Source organism: Lonchura striata, chromosome 26, assembly GCF_046129695.1.
Source record: "Lonchura striata isolate bLonStr1 chromosome 26, bLonStr1.mat, whole genome shotgun sequence".
Taxonomy (NCBI): Eukaryota; Metazoa; Chordata; class Aves; order Passeriformes; family Estrildidae; genus Lonchura; species Lonchura striata.
Window position 1 is genome coordinate 3,188,384 of NC_134628.1, and position 15,656 is coordinate 3,204,039.

General features: G+C 51.5%; 1 protein-coding gene across 1 annotated transcript in view; it reads right to left on the bottom strand.

The window, feature by feature from the left end:
* Positions 1-15,656, bottom strand: part of CSMD2 (CUB and Sushi multiple domains 2) — a 283,577-nt gene that overhangs the window by 20,400 nt on the left and 247,521 nt on the right. The window contains exons 51-58 of the mRNA XM_077788452.1: positions 14,731-14,916; positions 12,743-12,937; positions 10,260-10,433; positions 8,301-8,474; positions 5,605-5,778; positions 4,620-4,808; positions 2,278-2,451; positions 733-915 (exon numbers count right to left, since the gene is read on the bottom strand). Of these exons, the coding sequence (XP_077644578.1) occupies positions 733-915; positions 2,278-2,451; positions 4,620-4,808; positions 5,605-5,778; positions 8,301-8,474; positions 10,260-10,433; positions 12,743-12,937; positions 14,731-14,916 (1,449 nt within the window). The remainder of the gene's footprint in view (positions 1-732; positions 916-2,277; positions 2,452-4,619; positions 4,809-5,604; positions 5,779-8,300; positions 8,475-10,259; positions 10,434-12,742; positions 12,938-14,730; positions 14,917-15,656) is intronic.

A 15,656-nucleotide genomic window follows, 5' to 3' on the forward strand; every position in this document is an offset into this window, starting at 1 on the left:
ACACTTCTGGGGACACCAGAGCTGTACTGGGAACATTAGAACACTTCTGGGGACACCAGAGCCCTTCTGGGGACATCAGAACCATTCTGGGGACATGAAAACACTTCTGAGGACACCAGAACCATTCTGGAGACACCAGAGTCATTCTGGGGACATGAGAACACTTCTTGGGACACCAGAACACTTCTGGGAACACCAGAGCTGTACTGGGGACACCAGAACACTTCTGGGGATATCAGAGCAGTCCTGGGGATAGCAGAGGAATTCTGGGGACACTGGAGCAGTCCTGGCGACACAGGAGGAGTTCCAGGGACATCAAAGGAATTCTGGGGACACTGGGGCAACTCTGGGGGCTCCAGGGCTGCTCTGCAGACATCAGAGCAATCCTGGGGACACTGGGGCAGTCCTGGGGACATAGGAGAACTTCTGGGGACATCAAAGGAATTCTGGGGACATCAAAAGAATCCTGGGGACACTGGGGCAGTCCTGGAGACACAGGAGGAGTTCTGGGGACATCGGGGTAACTCTGGGGACTCCAGGGCTGCTGTGGGGACACCAGGGCAGTCCTGGGGACACCGGGGCCATCCTGGGGACAGCAGAGCAATCCTGGGGACACCGGGGCAGCTCTGGGGACACCCAAACAGCTCTGGGGACATCAGAGCAATTCTGGGGAGATCAGAGCAGTCCCAGGGACACCGGGGCAGTCCCGGGGACACTGAGGCACAGGAGTACCTTCGCATTCCGGCTGCGTGCCGCTCCAGGAGCCGTTGGCGTGGCAGGTCCTCTCGGAGGAGCCCCGCAGGGTGTAGCCGGGCTCGCAGCTGAACCTCACCACGCTGCCCACGTCGAAGGCGTCCCCCAGCCCAATCCCGTGGGAAGGGATCCCGGGGTCACCGCACACGCCCTGGCTGCCCCCTGCCCGGGGAGAGCACAGCGTCACCAGAGCCACCAGGGCACGGTGGCTCGTGTCCCTTGTCCCCCTCATGGGGAATTCCACCCCCAGCAGAGCAGTGGAATTCCAAATTGGGCATTTCCCGGTTCCAACAGCCCCTCGGTTTTGAGCTGGATGCAAAGGCGGCCACAATTCCTGAATGCCAAGGTGGAGCCTCCAGCCCCAGGGATGTTTCCCCTCCACAAGGAATTCCCACGTGCTCCAAGCCAGCCCTGAGCCGCCAGAACTCAGGGAACGAGGAGGGGCTGGAGCGCGGGAGGGAGGGAAAAGGGAAAGGGGAAGGGTTGGGGAAGTTCAGGGAAGGGAAGGTGATGATGGGTGGAAGATGATGACCATGGCTGGGTGACCACGAAGGGGTGACCACGAACTGATGACCACAAACTGGTGACCATGAACAGGTGACCATGAATGGATGACCATGGCTGAGTGACCATAAATGAGTGACCATGGCTGAGTGACCATAAATGGATGACCATGGCTGGGTGACCATGGCTAGCTGACTATGAATGGGTGACCATGAATGGGTGACCATGAACGGGTGACCATGAACAGGTGACCATGGCTAGCTGACCATAGCTGGGTAACATAAATGGGTGACCATGAACAATTGACCATAAATGGATGACCATGGCTAGCTGACCATGAACAGATGACCATGGCTGGGTGACCATAAATGGGTGAGCACAAATGGGTGACTATGGCTAGCTGACCATGGCTGGTTGACCATAAATGGGTGACCATGAACGAGTGACCATGAACAAGTGACCACGGCTGGGTGACCACGAATGGGGGACTGTGGCTAGCTGACCACAGCTAGCTGACCACGGCTAGGTGACCATGGCTAGCTGACCGTGGCTAGCTGACCATGGCTGGGTAACCATGGCCGGGTGACCATGGCCAGCTGACCATGGCTGGGTGACCATGGCTGGGTGACCATGGCTGGGTGACCGTGGCCAGGTGACCGTGGCTAGCTGACCAGGGCTGGGTGACCATGGCTGGGTGACCGTGGCTGGGTGACCATGGCTGGGTGACCGTGGCTGGGTGACCGTGGCCAGCTGACCATGGCTGGGTAACCATGGCTGGGTGACCATGGCTAGCTGACCATAGCTAGCTGACCATGACTGGGTGACCGTGGCTAGCTGACCATGGCTGGGTGACTGTGGCTGGGTGACCATGGCTGGGTGACCGTGGCCAGCTAACCATGGCCAGGTGACCATGGCTGGGTGACCATGGCTAGCTGACCATGGCTGGGTGACCATGGCCAGCTGACCATGGCCAGCCGGCCAGGGCCGGGTGTCCCGGCAGTGCCCTCCCGAGCCCCTCACCCGAGCAGTGCGGCAGGGAGCCGCTCCAGCGCCCGTCCAGCTGGCACATCCGCGTGGCATTGCCGACCAGCGTGCGCCTGCCCAGGCAGCTGTACCTGACCACGGAGCCCACCGTGTGCTTGTCCCCCGAGATCTGCGCGTGGGGAGGGGACCCGGGGTGGCCACACGACACCACTGCAAGAGAGACACAGCTTCAGCACCCGGGGATTCCGGAATTATGGCTTGGGGGGACCTTAAACACCTGTAAATTCCAGCCCTTTCCGTGGGCAGGGATGCTTTTCCCTAATCCAAGTTGCTCCAAGCCCTGTCCAGCCTGGCCTTGGACACTTTCAGGGATGGGGACACTTCCACCTGCTCTGGGCACCTGTGCCAAGGCCTCCCCACCCTCACAGGGAAGTTCAACACACGGGAAACAAAAACATGGGAAAACCTCCTTTTTTTTCCTAAACATTTAACACCAGGAATCCACAGAATCAGTGGTAAAACTGAGCTGGGTTTCCAAATCCTCCAGATCCAAACATTTTAAGAAAGGAGATCCCTTGTACTCAAGGGGGCTGAGGGAGTCTGGGATCAGGGTTTTAACAGGAATTCCCTCCCAGCTGTGGGAACGTGGATCATCACTCACCAATTCCCCAGGATCCATGCAAGGGGTGAGGACAGGACAAAAGGAAAGGAAAATGTGCCCAAAGCTGCTCGGTAGGATTTGGTGTGGAGGGATAAACATGGAAAAAACAAAAGGAACAATCCCAGCTTTGGAACAGCTCAAGCCAATTGGAATTTCCGGAGTTCCGAGGCCATTCCTGAGGGCAGGGAATGGGATTGCAGCTGGTTTAGTGCCCACAGGGACAAACTGGTCATGCTGGGAGTGGGGCTGCTTCTGCCTGCACCTCCCTGAGGCAGCTAAAATCCACGCTGGATCCCAAATTCCCAGTGTAAGACTGGGATCACCCACTCAGATGAGCCCTCCCTGTGCTCCAGAGCTGCTCCTGCCCTCTCCACCTGCACCATCCCAGCTGGATCCTCTCCTCAAACCCCAAAATCCATTGGGATTCCACCCAGAACCCCCAAATCCATCGGGATCCACCTGTCCCCACACAGAGAACCCTCTCCAGCAGGATCCTCTCTTCAAACACTAAAATTCATTGGGATTCCACCTGGAACCCCCAAATTCCATTGGGATTCCACCTGGAATCCCCCAAATTCACTGGGATCCACCTGTCTTTACACAGAGAGCCCCCTCCAGCAGGATCCTCTCTTCAAACCCCAAAACTCATTGTGATTCCACCTGGAATTCCTCAAAATCCATGGGGATCTGTCTTTTCCAACACAGAGAACTCCTTCCAGCAAGATCCTTTCCTCAAACCCCAAAATCCACTGGGATACCATCTGGAATCCCCCAAATCCACTGGGATTCCACCTGTCCCTACACAGAGAACCCCTTCCAACAGGATCCTTTCCTCTAACCCCAAAATCCACTGGGATTCCACCTGGAATCCCCCAGAATCCACTGGGATTCCACCTGGAATCCCCCAAAATCCATTGGGATCCACTTGTCCTTACACAGAAAAAACTCCTCCAGCAGGATCCTTTCCTCAAATCCCCAAACCCAATGGAATTCCGCCTGGAATCCCCCAAAATCCATTTGGATTCCACCTGGAATCCCCCAAAATCCATGAGGATTCCACCTAGAATGCCCCCAAATCCACTGGGATTCCCCCTGGAATCCCCCAAAATCCATTGGGATCCACTTGTCCTTACACAGAAAAACCCCTCCAGCAGGATCCTTTCCTCAAATCCCCAAACCCAATGGAATTCCGCCTGGAATTCCCCAAAATCCACGAGGATTCCACCTAGAATCCCCCCAAATCCACTGGGATTCCACCTGGAATCTCCCAAAATCCATTGGGATCCACTTGTCCTTACACAGAAAAACCCCTCCAGCAGGATCCTTTCCTCAAATCCCCAAACCCAATGGAATTCCGCCTGGAATCCCCCAAAATCCACTGGGATTCCCCCTGGAATCCCCCAAAATCCATTTGGATCCACTTGTCCTTACACAGAAAAACCCCTCCAGCAGGATCCTTTCCTCAAATCCCCAAACCCAATGGAATTCTGCCTGGAATCCTGCAAAATCCATTTGGATTCCACCTAGAATCCCCCCAAATCCACTGGGATTCCACCTGTCCCTACACAGAGAATGCCCTCAGCTGGATTCTCAACCCCAAACCCCCTTCCCTGGGAAATTCCTGAAGCCACTGCGATCATTCCCACGTGGATTTTTTTAGGGGGGGATTTTCCCTCACGACCCCGTGGGATGGACGGGGAGGGTTGGGGCCACTTACAAAGGCACTGGGGGAGGGCTCTGTCCCACGTGCCATCGCCCTGGCACGTCAGGACGTGCGATCCCAACAAATAAAATCCGTGGATGCACTGATAGGACACGGTGGTGCCGAAGCTGAACCTGTGGGGGCCGCTCGGCTGCACTTGCCGGACGCTGTTTTCCAGGTGCCCGGGGTCAGAACAGTTCACAACTGCAAACAAACAACAGAACAATACCCAAAAAATAACAGGAAGCAAAGGGTGGGGCAGAAAAAGGTGGGGTTCTCCAAAAAAAAAAAAAAAAGCAGGAAAAAAGGTGGGAAATCGAAGATTTTATGCTGTGATTCAAGGTGGTTTTTTCCCCCCCCTGCAAGATTTTTTGAGGGTGAGAGTGGAAAAATTTGTTGTGAAAAGGGGGGGAAAAAGGAGTCCAGGCAATCCTGCAGGTTCTCACCCAGCAGCAGAGGCTGGATCTCTGGCCCCAAACTGGGATTTTGATTATCCAGGTGGGAAAAACTGATCCCAAACTGGGATTTCCATCATCCAGCAGGGAATGACCGATAATCCAGCATGGCCGGAGATCCTGGATGTGGGGAATGCAGAGGGAGGGAGTGCAGGGAGGGGAGGGGATTTGGGAAGTGAACCTGAGTGCTGATCCCATGGGAAACAGGGAAGAGGGCTCTGCACAAAGCTGTGGGAAGATATTTCCTGGGAAGATAAACGAGGAGGTTGGACAAGGTGATTTGGGGGGAGCAGAGGAGAGATCCTGATTTTCCATGGATTGTGACCTCTAGGATTGTGACCACAGGGTGTGTTCATAGGGTTGTGCTGCCTTTAACACCCTCTAACCCCAAATCTGGGTCTGATCCCAAATTTCCAACACCTCGGAGGTGAGAAAATCCCATGGGGATTTCCAGCATCCCTGGGATCTCCAACATCCTCTGGGTGGTTTCCAGGGATTTTTGGCTTGGGAAGATGGAGAAATCCCAGAGGAACGGCCAGACTGACCTCGGCAGGAGGGCAGGGTGCTGCTCCACTGGCCGTTGGCCAGGCACTGGGATTGGGAAGCTCCCTCCAGGCGGAAGCCGGGGTTGCACTGGAATTTGGCCACGTCGTTGAGGTTGAACTGGGAGCCCTGGGTGAGGCCGTTGGGTGGGTTGCCAGGGTGGCCACAGGTGATGGCTGCAAGCACAAAATGGAAATAAATCACTGGATTCATTCCTGGAGAGAAAGTGGATTATTCACTGGGAAAAGTCGTGAAGGGAGGAGAGCATAAAAACCCCACACATCAACCCCAAACCCAAAGATTCGGGGCCTGTTTTGTTGAGATACAGGATCGCTTTGAGAGAAGGAGATTTTTGTAGGTTTTATTGGCACCAGGAATTCCCTGCATCCAGGAATTCCCTGCATCCCTCTCCAGGCAGCCGAGTGCCAGGATCCCACTGATTTACACCACATATCCCCCTCCAAAAATCCCAGCTCTTACTCTTAATCCCACACCAAACTCTGTTGTTCCCTCCCTTTCTCCCCTGGTTGCTCCCTGCAGGGAAAAGTTACACCTGGAAGCAGGGGAAAAAAAGGGAAAATAGGAGGAAAATCAGAATTCCAGCACAGGACCTGAAGAGATGAAAGTCTACCCAAGCAGAATAAAATTTGTGGGAAAATTTTACTTCCAAATCGCTGAAGTGAGGATTTTTCTGGAGTTTTTTTTTTCCTGAGGTTGGTGTTGGCTCAGGATGAGGTGAAGGGCACAGGAGCTGCTCTGGCAACTCCCAGGGAAGCAAAGCCAATTCCAGCATCCCAAATACTTCTGGGAAGCGGCTGGAACACTCTGCTGCCACCTCAGCGGGTGACACGGGGAGGGCACAGCCCTGCTGCTGGCAGAGCCTTTGATTCCAGCCAGCTCCACGGCAGAAAAGGAAGCTCAGGATGAGCCAGCAGGAGATTCTTGGCTGCCTAAGGAATGTGACATCCTGGGACAGCTGAGGACAAAGCTTTATGGATCACTGCCACACGGAATGTCCTGGTTTGTCCATCAGGACCAATTCGGGATCCCTGGACAGCTGCCAGCAGCAGGAGAGTGAAGGGAGGGTGAAATTCCCACAAAGGATCCATAACAAATCTGAGTGCCCAGGGCACGGGGATTGGGATTTGTTCCTGATCCAAGCTGGTGACAGGGAGAAATGAGAAATGTGGAGTGCTGCAGGAAGCGGGTTTGGGATCTCATCCCACGTGTTTGGCAACGGGAGGGATTCTGTGCCTGGATAAAAAAAGGCTTCCCACAGTTCCACGGATCCAACAGAGGTGACTGCAGCAGGCCGGGAGGGGAAATGCCAGGAGAACTGGGAATGCTGCTGTGCCCTGAGTGGGGTCAGTGAAGCCTCACCCCACCAGAGCTCAGATGGACAATCCCAAATTTCTGTCACCCCCGAGGCCTAATGTGTGTAATCACTCAGAATTCCAGACCGGTTTGGGATGGAAAGGAGTTTAAAGCCCATCCTATTCCAGCCCCTGCCATGGGCATGAGAGTAAATACCACCCTTTCCAACCATTCTTCTCCCAAAAATCTCCAGCAGGAGCTCAGACACCCCCCAGATTTTGGATCACCGGCGACTTTATCAACTTAATCCTGAATTTTTGTTTTCAGGCTGGATTTGCCTGGTCATTCCCTCCTTCCTATCTTGTTCTTGTGTGCCCCAGCACAGGAAGCTCCAAACCAGACAGGAGAGATGGGAACGAACAGCTGGAGCACCAGGATATGAAATTCATGGATTGTGCTGCCCTTTGATAAGAAGATGCTTCAGCTTATCAACACCTGAGAGCTGCAGGGAGTTGGTTAATTGGGTTATTTCCTGGGAGGATAAACCAGGAGGTTGGACAAGGTGATTTGGGGGGGAACAGAGGAGAGATCCTGATTTTCCAGGGGCATGGAGAGCAGCTCTCAAGGATGGTGACCACCAGGGCTGTGCCTGCCTTTATCACCCCCTGACCCCAAAAAGTCTCCTCTGCTCTGACCCCAACACCTCCAGCTGGGCGTGGGAAGGAGAAACCCAGGGGAATTCTTGAACCACAAAGGAGCTTTTCTTGGAGAGACGCAGGGATGATCTTGCAAAATGTTGCAGTAAGGGAGAAAAATGATAAAAGAAAAGATTTATGAATTTATATAATTTTAAAATCAGGCCTGCTCTGTTGGATCAGTGGCTGGCCTGTCAAGCCAGTTCCCTGGTGTGAACAGCTCATTAACATAACAATCTATTCCTGGGTGAAAAACAACTAGCACCTGCATAAACATTAAATCTATCCCATGAGAATCCGGGAAGAAAATATGTAAACAATTTAAGAATAGAAAGATTTGATGGACAATTAAAATACCTTTTGGACACCTTTCACTAACCAATAAATTGGCCAGAAAGCAACTAATTGGAGTCACACACGAGGTCTGTGAAACTGTATAAAAATGAGTTATGTGGATAAAGAATAGGTTTTTTCCTGCATGAAGAAAATGGATTAATTTTATTTATTTATCACAAACCCCCGTGTGATTTATTCTGATAGAAAAACGCCCTGAATGTGCATGCATGACTGTCCCACACCTCAGGGGTGTGAGCTCTGCCCAGCCCTTTCCACAACCCCTTCCACAGCCCCTTCCAGCCCCTCCTGGCTGGAATTTTCCCTCCAGGGCTGAAGGAATGACAAGTACTTACGCACACAGACAGGCGTCTTCCCGGACCAGCGGTGGTCCTGCTGGCAGATGCGCACGGACATGCCGATGAGGCGGAAGCCGGGCTGGCACTGGTACACCACGCTGCCCCGGTAGTTGTAGTTCTCGCCGTTGATCTGCCCGTTCACGATGGGGCTGGGCACGCCGCAGTGCCCGGCTGCACGAGGGGGAATCACCTCGTTATGGGTAGCAAACATAACTCGCGCCGTTCCTTATATAAAATGTGTAATGTTGGATATTTGTTCGATTATGCTGGTTCGTATTAGCACCCCCACCCTCGCTGGTGAGACTGGGTGTATATTAAAAACTGATTAGAAACTGATTTACAATAAGAGGGTGAGGCTCAGCCAAAAATGGGCCATGTCTGGAGAGATACGGGGACCCCAGGTGCTGGTCATGGTGTAAATGACCCAAAATGGATATCACAGAAATCCTTGGGCAGATATAGGTAAATACCACACTCCCATAAACTTCATCAAGGGATTCAACAACTCCAGAACTGAATTGTTCTTCCTCATCACCAAAAAAAAAAAAAAAAATCTTATTAACCTATAGTATCTGAATGGAAGGGCAGAATTTTCCCTATAAAAACTGCTTGTGCCAGGATGGAGGGGTGGGCACAGAGGAAAACCTGTGCTGAGGCTGACCCCTTGTTGCACACCCAGGGCCGACCCCGGGCTCGGCTCTGTTCTTTCCTTGTGGCTGGCTAGATAGAATTTAACTGCAAAATAAGTATTTTATTTTTCATTTTAATTTGGCTGGACAAATTTTCATTTACAGCAACCTGGAGAGTCCAACAATGTGTCCCCAAAAGGCATCGCCCACTGCCGGGGTCTCTGCGGGATTGGGGTGAAGAGGAGCCCAGGCTGGGTGGGGTTGGGAAAGGAATGTAAGGATTGTCCACAGGGACACTTTCCACCATCCCTGGTCACCCTGTCCCCTTCCAGAGATGGGACAGCCACAGCTTTTCTGGGCATGGATGGAGTTTGGAGATGCCCAGGCTGCTTTGGATTGGAAGGGAACTTAAGGGTTGTCCACAGTGACACTTTCCACCATCCCTGGTCACCCTGTCCCCTTCCAGGGATGGGGCAGCCACAGCTTTTCTGGGCATGGATAGAGTTTGGAGATGCCCAGGCTGGTTTGGGTTGGAAGGGAACGTAAGGGTTGTCCACAGGGACACTTTCCACCATCCCTGGTCACCCTGTCCAACCTCTCTCTCCTTGGGCACTTCCAGGGATGGGACAGCCAGAGCTTCTCTGGGCATTTGGAGATGCCCAGACTGGGTGGGGCTGGAATGTAAGGATTGTCCACAGGGACACCTTCCACCATCCCTGGTCACCCTGTCCCCTTCCAGAGATGGGACAGCCACAGCTTTTCTGGGCATGGATAGAGTTTGGAGATGCCCAGACTGGTTTGGGTTGGAAAGGAATGTAAGGATTGTCCACAGGGACACCTTCCACCATCCCTGGTCACTCCAAGCCCTGTCCAACCTCTCCTTGGACACTTCCAGGGATGGGACAGCCAGAGCTTCTCTGGGCATGGATGGGGTTCATGATGCCCAGGTTGGGTGGGGTTGAAAGGGAACGTAAGGGTTGTCCACAGGGACACTTTCCACCATCCCTGGTCACCCTGTCCCCTTCCAGGGATGGGGCAGCCCCAGCTCCTCTGGGCAATCCATACCTGCTGTTCATAGTGAAGAACCCATCCCAACATCCAACCCTGTCCTCTCTCAGCTCCAGGCTGTTAACCAGACTCTGCTGCCATGAACAAACATCCCCAACCCAAAACTCTCCCTCACACCCACTGAAGATGCAGGAATCAAACTCTCCCTCCCTTTTACATCCACTTCAAACGTCACATCAGTCCCTAAAACCCGTGTCCCCCCCGAGGTGCCCTTCCCACAGCCCCTGGGTGCCAGCAGGAGCTTCCCAGGGATACCTACCCAGGCACCGGACCTCAGCCCCGCTCCAGAGCCCGTTGGCCATGCACTCCCGGACCCGGGAGCCCACCAGGGTGTAGCCAGTGTTGCAGGAGAAGATGGCAGTGGCCCCGTAACTGGTGAGCGTCCCAATCTTGTTCCCGTTGGGAGGGGTGGGCAGGTCCCCACAGGAGATAACTAGGATAGATCCCAAAGGATAGTCAGAGAGCAGGCTGGCCTGTGGAGGAACGCATCCAGGCACGGCACCAGGAGTTATTGCTGGAGTGGGAAAGTTCATTAAATAATTCCAGGAATTGTAATCATTCCAGACCCATGTTGGACGAGGTGACAAAAATAAGAGCTGCTGATATTCATGCTTCAGGAATGAGGGAAGCACTAAAGGCAGGCTGGGAAGGAACCAAAGGATTTTTTCACACCAGGACTTCCTCACACAGGAATGTTTTTCTGCCATTACCCATTGCTGGATGCAGCAGGAAGCCTGATTCCCAAAAAACCCACAGAATCATGGAATGGGGTGGGTTGGAAGGGACCTTAAAAGCCATGAGTGGGGACATCTCCCACTAGGCCAGGTTGCTCCAAGCCCTGTCCAACCTGACCTTGGAATGGCACGAAATTTCCAATTAAAAGTGACACCCAGCTTTCCCCCACAAGCCAAACCCCAGGATCTGCAGATCCCAGCTGCATTTGTGGGATGCAGGAGCCCCTGCAAACCCAACTCCCCCTCACAGCTCTTGATTTTATCTTCATTTTCTCTGCCTTCCAGCTCTGCAAACCCTCCGGAGCTCCCGCTGGGTGCTCCTGACCTCGGGGCACTGCCAAGATCCTGTCACTCGGATTTAGGTGGCAATGAGGCTGAGGGAACAAAAGGAGGTCAGGCTCCTGCTCCCGGATCCACAGGAAGAGCTGGCAGGGGGAAAAGTACATCTGTCACCCACGCCAGCAGTCACAGCTCCACAAACAAAGGCAGGCAGCAGGGAAGGAGAGATTTTGCAGCCTCTGCGTGCACTTGGAGACAAAAACCCTCCACCTCTGACAAAAGGAGAGCTGCAAAGCACAGCAGTGGTGTCAGAACAACTGAGAGCTGCTGGCGTGCCCCGTTGGGTTTGATTTGCAGGTGACACTGTTACCCTTGTAAACCTGGTGTTCATGTGAGAGCTCAGGCTTGACAGCAGAATTCTTTATTTTCCCTCCTTAAAAGCCCTGACTTCAGAGCAGCTGTGACAGAGAAGCTGCTGGGACCCCACAGCAGCAGCTGAGCTGAAGGGCTGGAGATCCCAGAGAAGTGCTGGGATTAAACCAGGAATCACATCCAGACGTCTCCCTGCATCCCAGCTCTCTTCCAGCAGCTCTGTTGTCTCCACCTCAGCTGCTGCCAGGAGTAATTAAATCCCACCCCACAGCAGGGACAGCTTCCACTCTCCCAGGTTGCTCCAACACAGCCTGGGACAGTTCCAGGTGTGGGTTGGGATGGAAGGGATGGGGCAGGCACAGCTCCTCTGGGAAATCCATCCCAGCCCTTCCCTGCTCTCACAGGAAAGGATTTCTCCCCAAAATCTGAACCAAACCACCTCAAAAATGCCCAACAAACCAAACCACACTCCACCTCAGCTGCTGCCAGGGGTAACTAAATCCCACCCCACAGCAGGGACAGCTTCCACTCTCCCAGGTTGCTCCAACATGGGCTGGGACACTTCCAGGGATGCAGCAGCCACAGCTTCCCTGGGAAATCCATCCCAGCCCCTCCCTGCCCTCACAAGGAAGAATTTCCTCACAAAACCTGGACCAAACCCTCCCATCCTGTACCCAAAGGGCACCATCTCCTTGGTTATCCATGGAGATATTCAGCACCATGCTGAAACCCCCAGGATTTGCTGGAATTTGCTGACCCCAAACATAAAAGCAGCCCCTGGTGATGCTGCCCTGGGAAATCCATCCCAGCCCCTCTCTACCCTCCCAGGGCTGGAATTCCTCCCAAAATCTGCACCAAACCATCCCACCCTGTACCCAAAGGTATGGCTCACGCAACAGCACCATCCTGAAACCCCCAGGGATTTGCTGACCCCAAACATAAAACCAGTCCCTGGTGACGCTGTTCTGGAAAATCCATCCCAACCCTTCTTTGCCCTCCCAGGGCTGGATTTCCTCCCAAAATCTGCACCAAAACCTCCCATCTTGTACCTGAAGGGCACCATCTCTTTGGTTATCCATGGTCGCCCATTAGCACCATCCTGAAACCACCAGGATTTGCTGACCCCAAACATAAAAGAAGTCCCTGGTGATGCTGCCCTGGGAAATCCATCCCAGCCCCTCCCAGGGCTGGATTTCCTCCCAAAATCTGCACCAAAACCTCCCATCCTGTACCCAAAGGGCACCATCTCCTCGGTTATCCATGGATATATCCAGCACCACCCTGAAACCCCCAGGATTTGCTGACCCCAAACACAACCCCAGCCCCTGGTGCCACCCCGGTGCGTCCCTGCTCTTACTTTTACAGGTGGGCACGGGCTGCCCGATGCTCCAGGTGCCGTTGGCCTGGCAGCTGATCACCCTCTGGCCCGTGTAGTAGTAGCCAGGGTCGCAGATGAGCATCAGCTGGGCGTTGTAGTGGTAGTGCACCTCGTAGGTGAGGCGCCAGCGGCCGTGCTCCACCGCGATGCTGCCCACGTCGGGGCACGTCACGGCTTTGGGGGGAAAAGGGCACAGAGAGGTGGTTAAGTGCTGCCCTGATTTTTAAAAGTGGTTTCTTTTCTAGCTCCTTTAAAAGTTTTCCACGCTTTCTGATGTTTATGTATTTCTACTGGAGTTCTCACACGCTGTTCATGTAAATAATGATTGTTTTGCATTCTTCTTTGTGGGAGAACTGATGGGCTGTTGGTTTGGCCAGTGTGGTTGGAGAGGTGGCAATTCCATCCTCCAATCCACTGGCACTTTTGGAATCCTGTATATTGTGAGGTCAGAAATAAAATTGGCTCTTTTTTCTCTTTTAAACTTACAAACTCCTGTGTACTAATTTTGTGTCCAACAGCAACAGTTAAGTGAGGTTTCGACCCCCCAAAAAATCCAGGTGTGGTGGGTTTTCAATGAGGGGTGCATCCCCTGGTGGGGCTGCGGTTGAGAACTGAAAGGAAAACTTGGTGGATGATGTTGGAAGTGGTGATGTTGCCTGAAACCCAAAGAGAAAAACCCCTTGCAATGGTGTTAAAATCATAAAATGGGAATCAAGGACACCTCACTGCCTCAGGCTCTGAGAAATGTGAACAAAAGTGGGTTAGGGGGGAGAAAACTTGGGGTCAATTTGTTACCTGAAGCTGTAATTAGAAGATGAACCCTCAATATGCAAATGGCCCAAACGTATAAAAGTGTGAAAACCTGTGGCCCATCGTCCATTTTGGGTGCAGCCCCTTGAAGAGGGGTTTTGTCTGCCCTAAACGCCCCTGAAGGCCATTCAATAAATATAATTGTTTTTTTTCTTTGTCATTTTGTCTGGCCTGTGTTTTTAGGCAGCCCCAAAAGGCATCACTGCTGGCTGGGCAGCCCAAATCCCCACTCACCTGTGAGTACACAGGAGCTCGGTGAGTTCAGAAGAAAGAGCCAGTTTTATTCAAACATCTGGTATTTCTAGAATTCCAAAGGTGACCATGGATGGGAGGATGGAATTACCACCTCTCCAACCACACTGCTCCAAAGACCCATCAATCATTTCTCTCCACCCACAGAGAAATATGTAAATATTCTATTTATCCACGAAATTGTGTGGGAACTCTGACTCTCAAATACATAAACATTTTCAGAAGTGTGAAAAACGCCAATCACTTGGTTTTAAAATTTTTTAAATTTTAATAATAAAAAAATGGTTATAAATATAATAACAATACAATTAGAGTAATAAAGTTTAGAGTTAGGACAATTATAAGACAATAAAAAGCAAAGAATTATGGATGTCCAGATGCTCTTGGACACTGAGTCACAAAAAGCATCCCTTGTGAGCAAAGGAATCACCCTTAAACCAATACACTTGTTGCATATTTATATATCCTTCATGTTTATGCATATATTTTATTTAAAACAAGAAATTCTGTTTGTTGTATGTCAACTGTTCCTTTAATCCCCGTGAGTCTGAGCAAGGCCTGAAGAAATTAGTTTTTTCTGATAAGAAGCCATAAATTCCTTTTCTTTGGAAGATTTAGGTGTTCCTCAAAGTGAGTATCTCATTCCTAAAAAGAAACTTCTGCCACATACATAGTCTCTATTTTAACATTATGTTGTAACCTAAAACTATATTTACCACACTACTTAAGAGAATTAACACAGCACAACTTTCTAACATCACACCTATAACATTCATTGTAACACCTGCGAAAAGCCGATCATAAATCTGCGTTTTTCACAGGAGGCTGAAGAAGTTTCATGAGAACTTTAAAACTTTCAACAGAACTAGGAAAAAACCCACTTTCAAAACTCGGGGCACACTCACCCAGGCACAGAGGGGGCTGGTCCCCGTTGCTCCAGACGCCGTCCTGCAGGCACTCGGCGCTGGGCTGGGCGCCCGGCTGCAGCTGGAAGCCCTGGTTGCACTGGTACACGGCCTTGGTGCCCACCGTGTACTCCTTCCCAAAAACAACCCCGTTCCTTGGAGCTTTGGGAACCCCACAGGAGAGAGCTGCCAAGAGAAAACGTGGGTATTCTCAGCTCAGCCAGAGAGAAAAGGAGAAAGATTTCTCGAAGCTGTCGAGGCAGGACGGGAATGAAGAGACTCTGCTGAGAGTAAAACTCCAATTTTATTCAAAATCCACTTCCCTTTATACAGAGCTTCGTGCAACTCCATTTATCCTGAAGTGAAAACAACGCACAGCATTGGTGCAGAGTGCTTGATGCACAGAGATAGAACTTAATTATAAAAATATAAACAACAAGGAAATAAAACTCTAATTTACATTATTTTCCAACAGATTCCCAGGCTTCTGCCTGGTTAGAAACTCTCAGTTTCTCTCTTTGACTGAATCTGACTATGAAAAATATGAACAACAAGGAGATAAAACTCTAATTTACATTATTTTCCAACAGATTCCCAGGCCTCTGCCTGGTTAGAAACTCTCAGTTTCTCTTGTTGACTGAATCTGAGACCCACAATTTCTACCAAAAAGTCTGAGAGGAATGTAACAATCTATTATCTTGTTATCTGTTCATATTATTTATAAATATGTTCTACCACACTGACTCAAGTCCAGTGTACCAATCAGGTGAAATGTTTTTACTTTAAGACCAATGTGATTAATTAATAGTCATGATGTTCTCTATAAAAGAGAGAAGTGCTTTTGAATAACTGCTCATTTGTCTTCTGAAATCGTACGAGTCATTTCGCCTCTCCCTGGCTCAACAGCATCAAGAAAACACACCTCA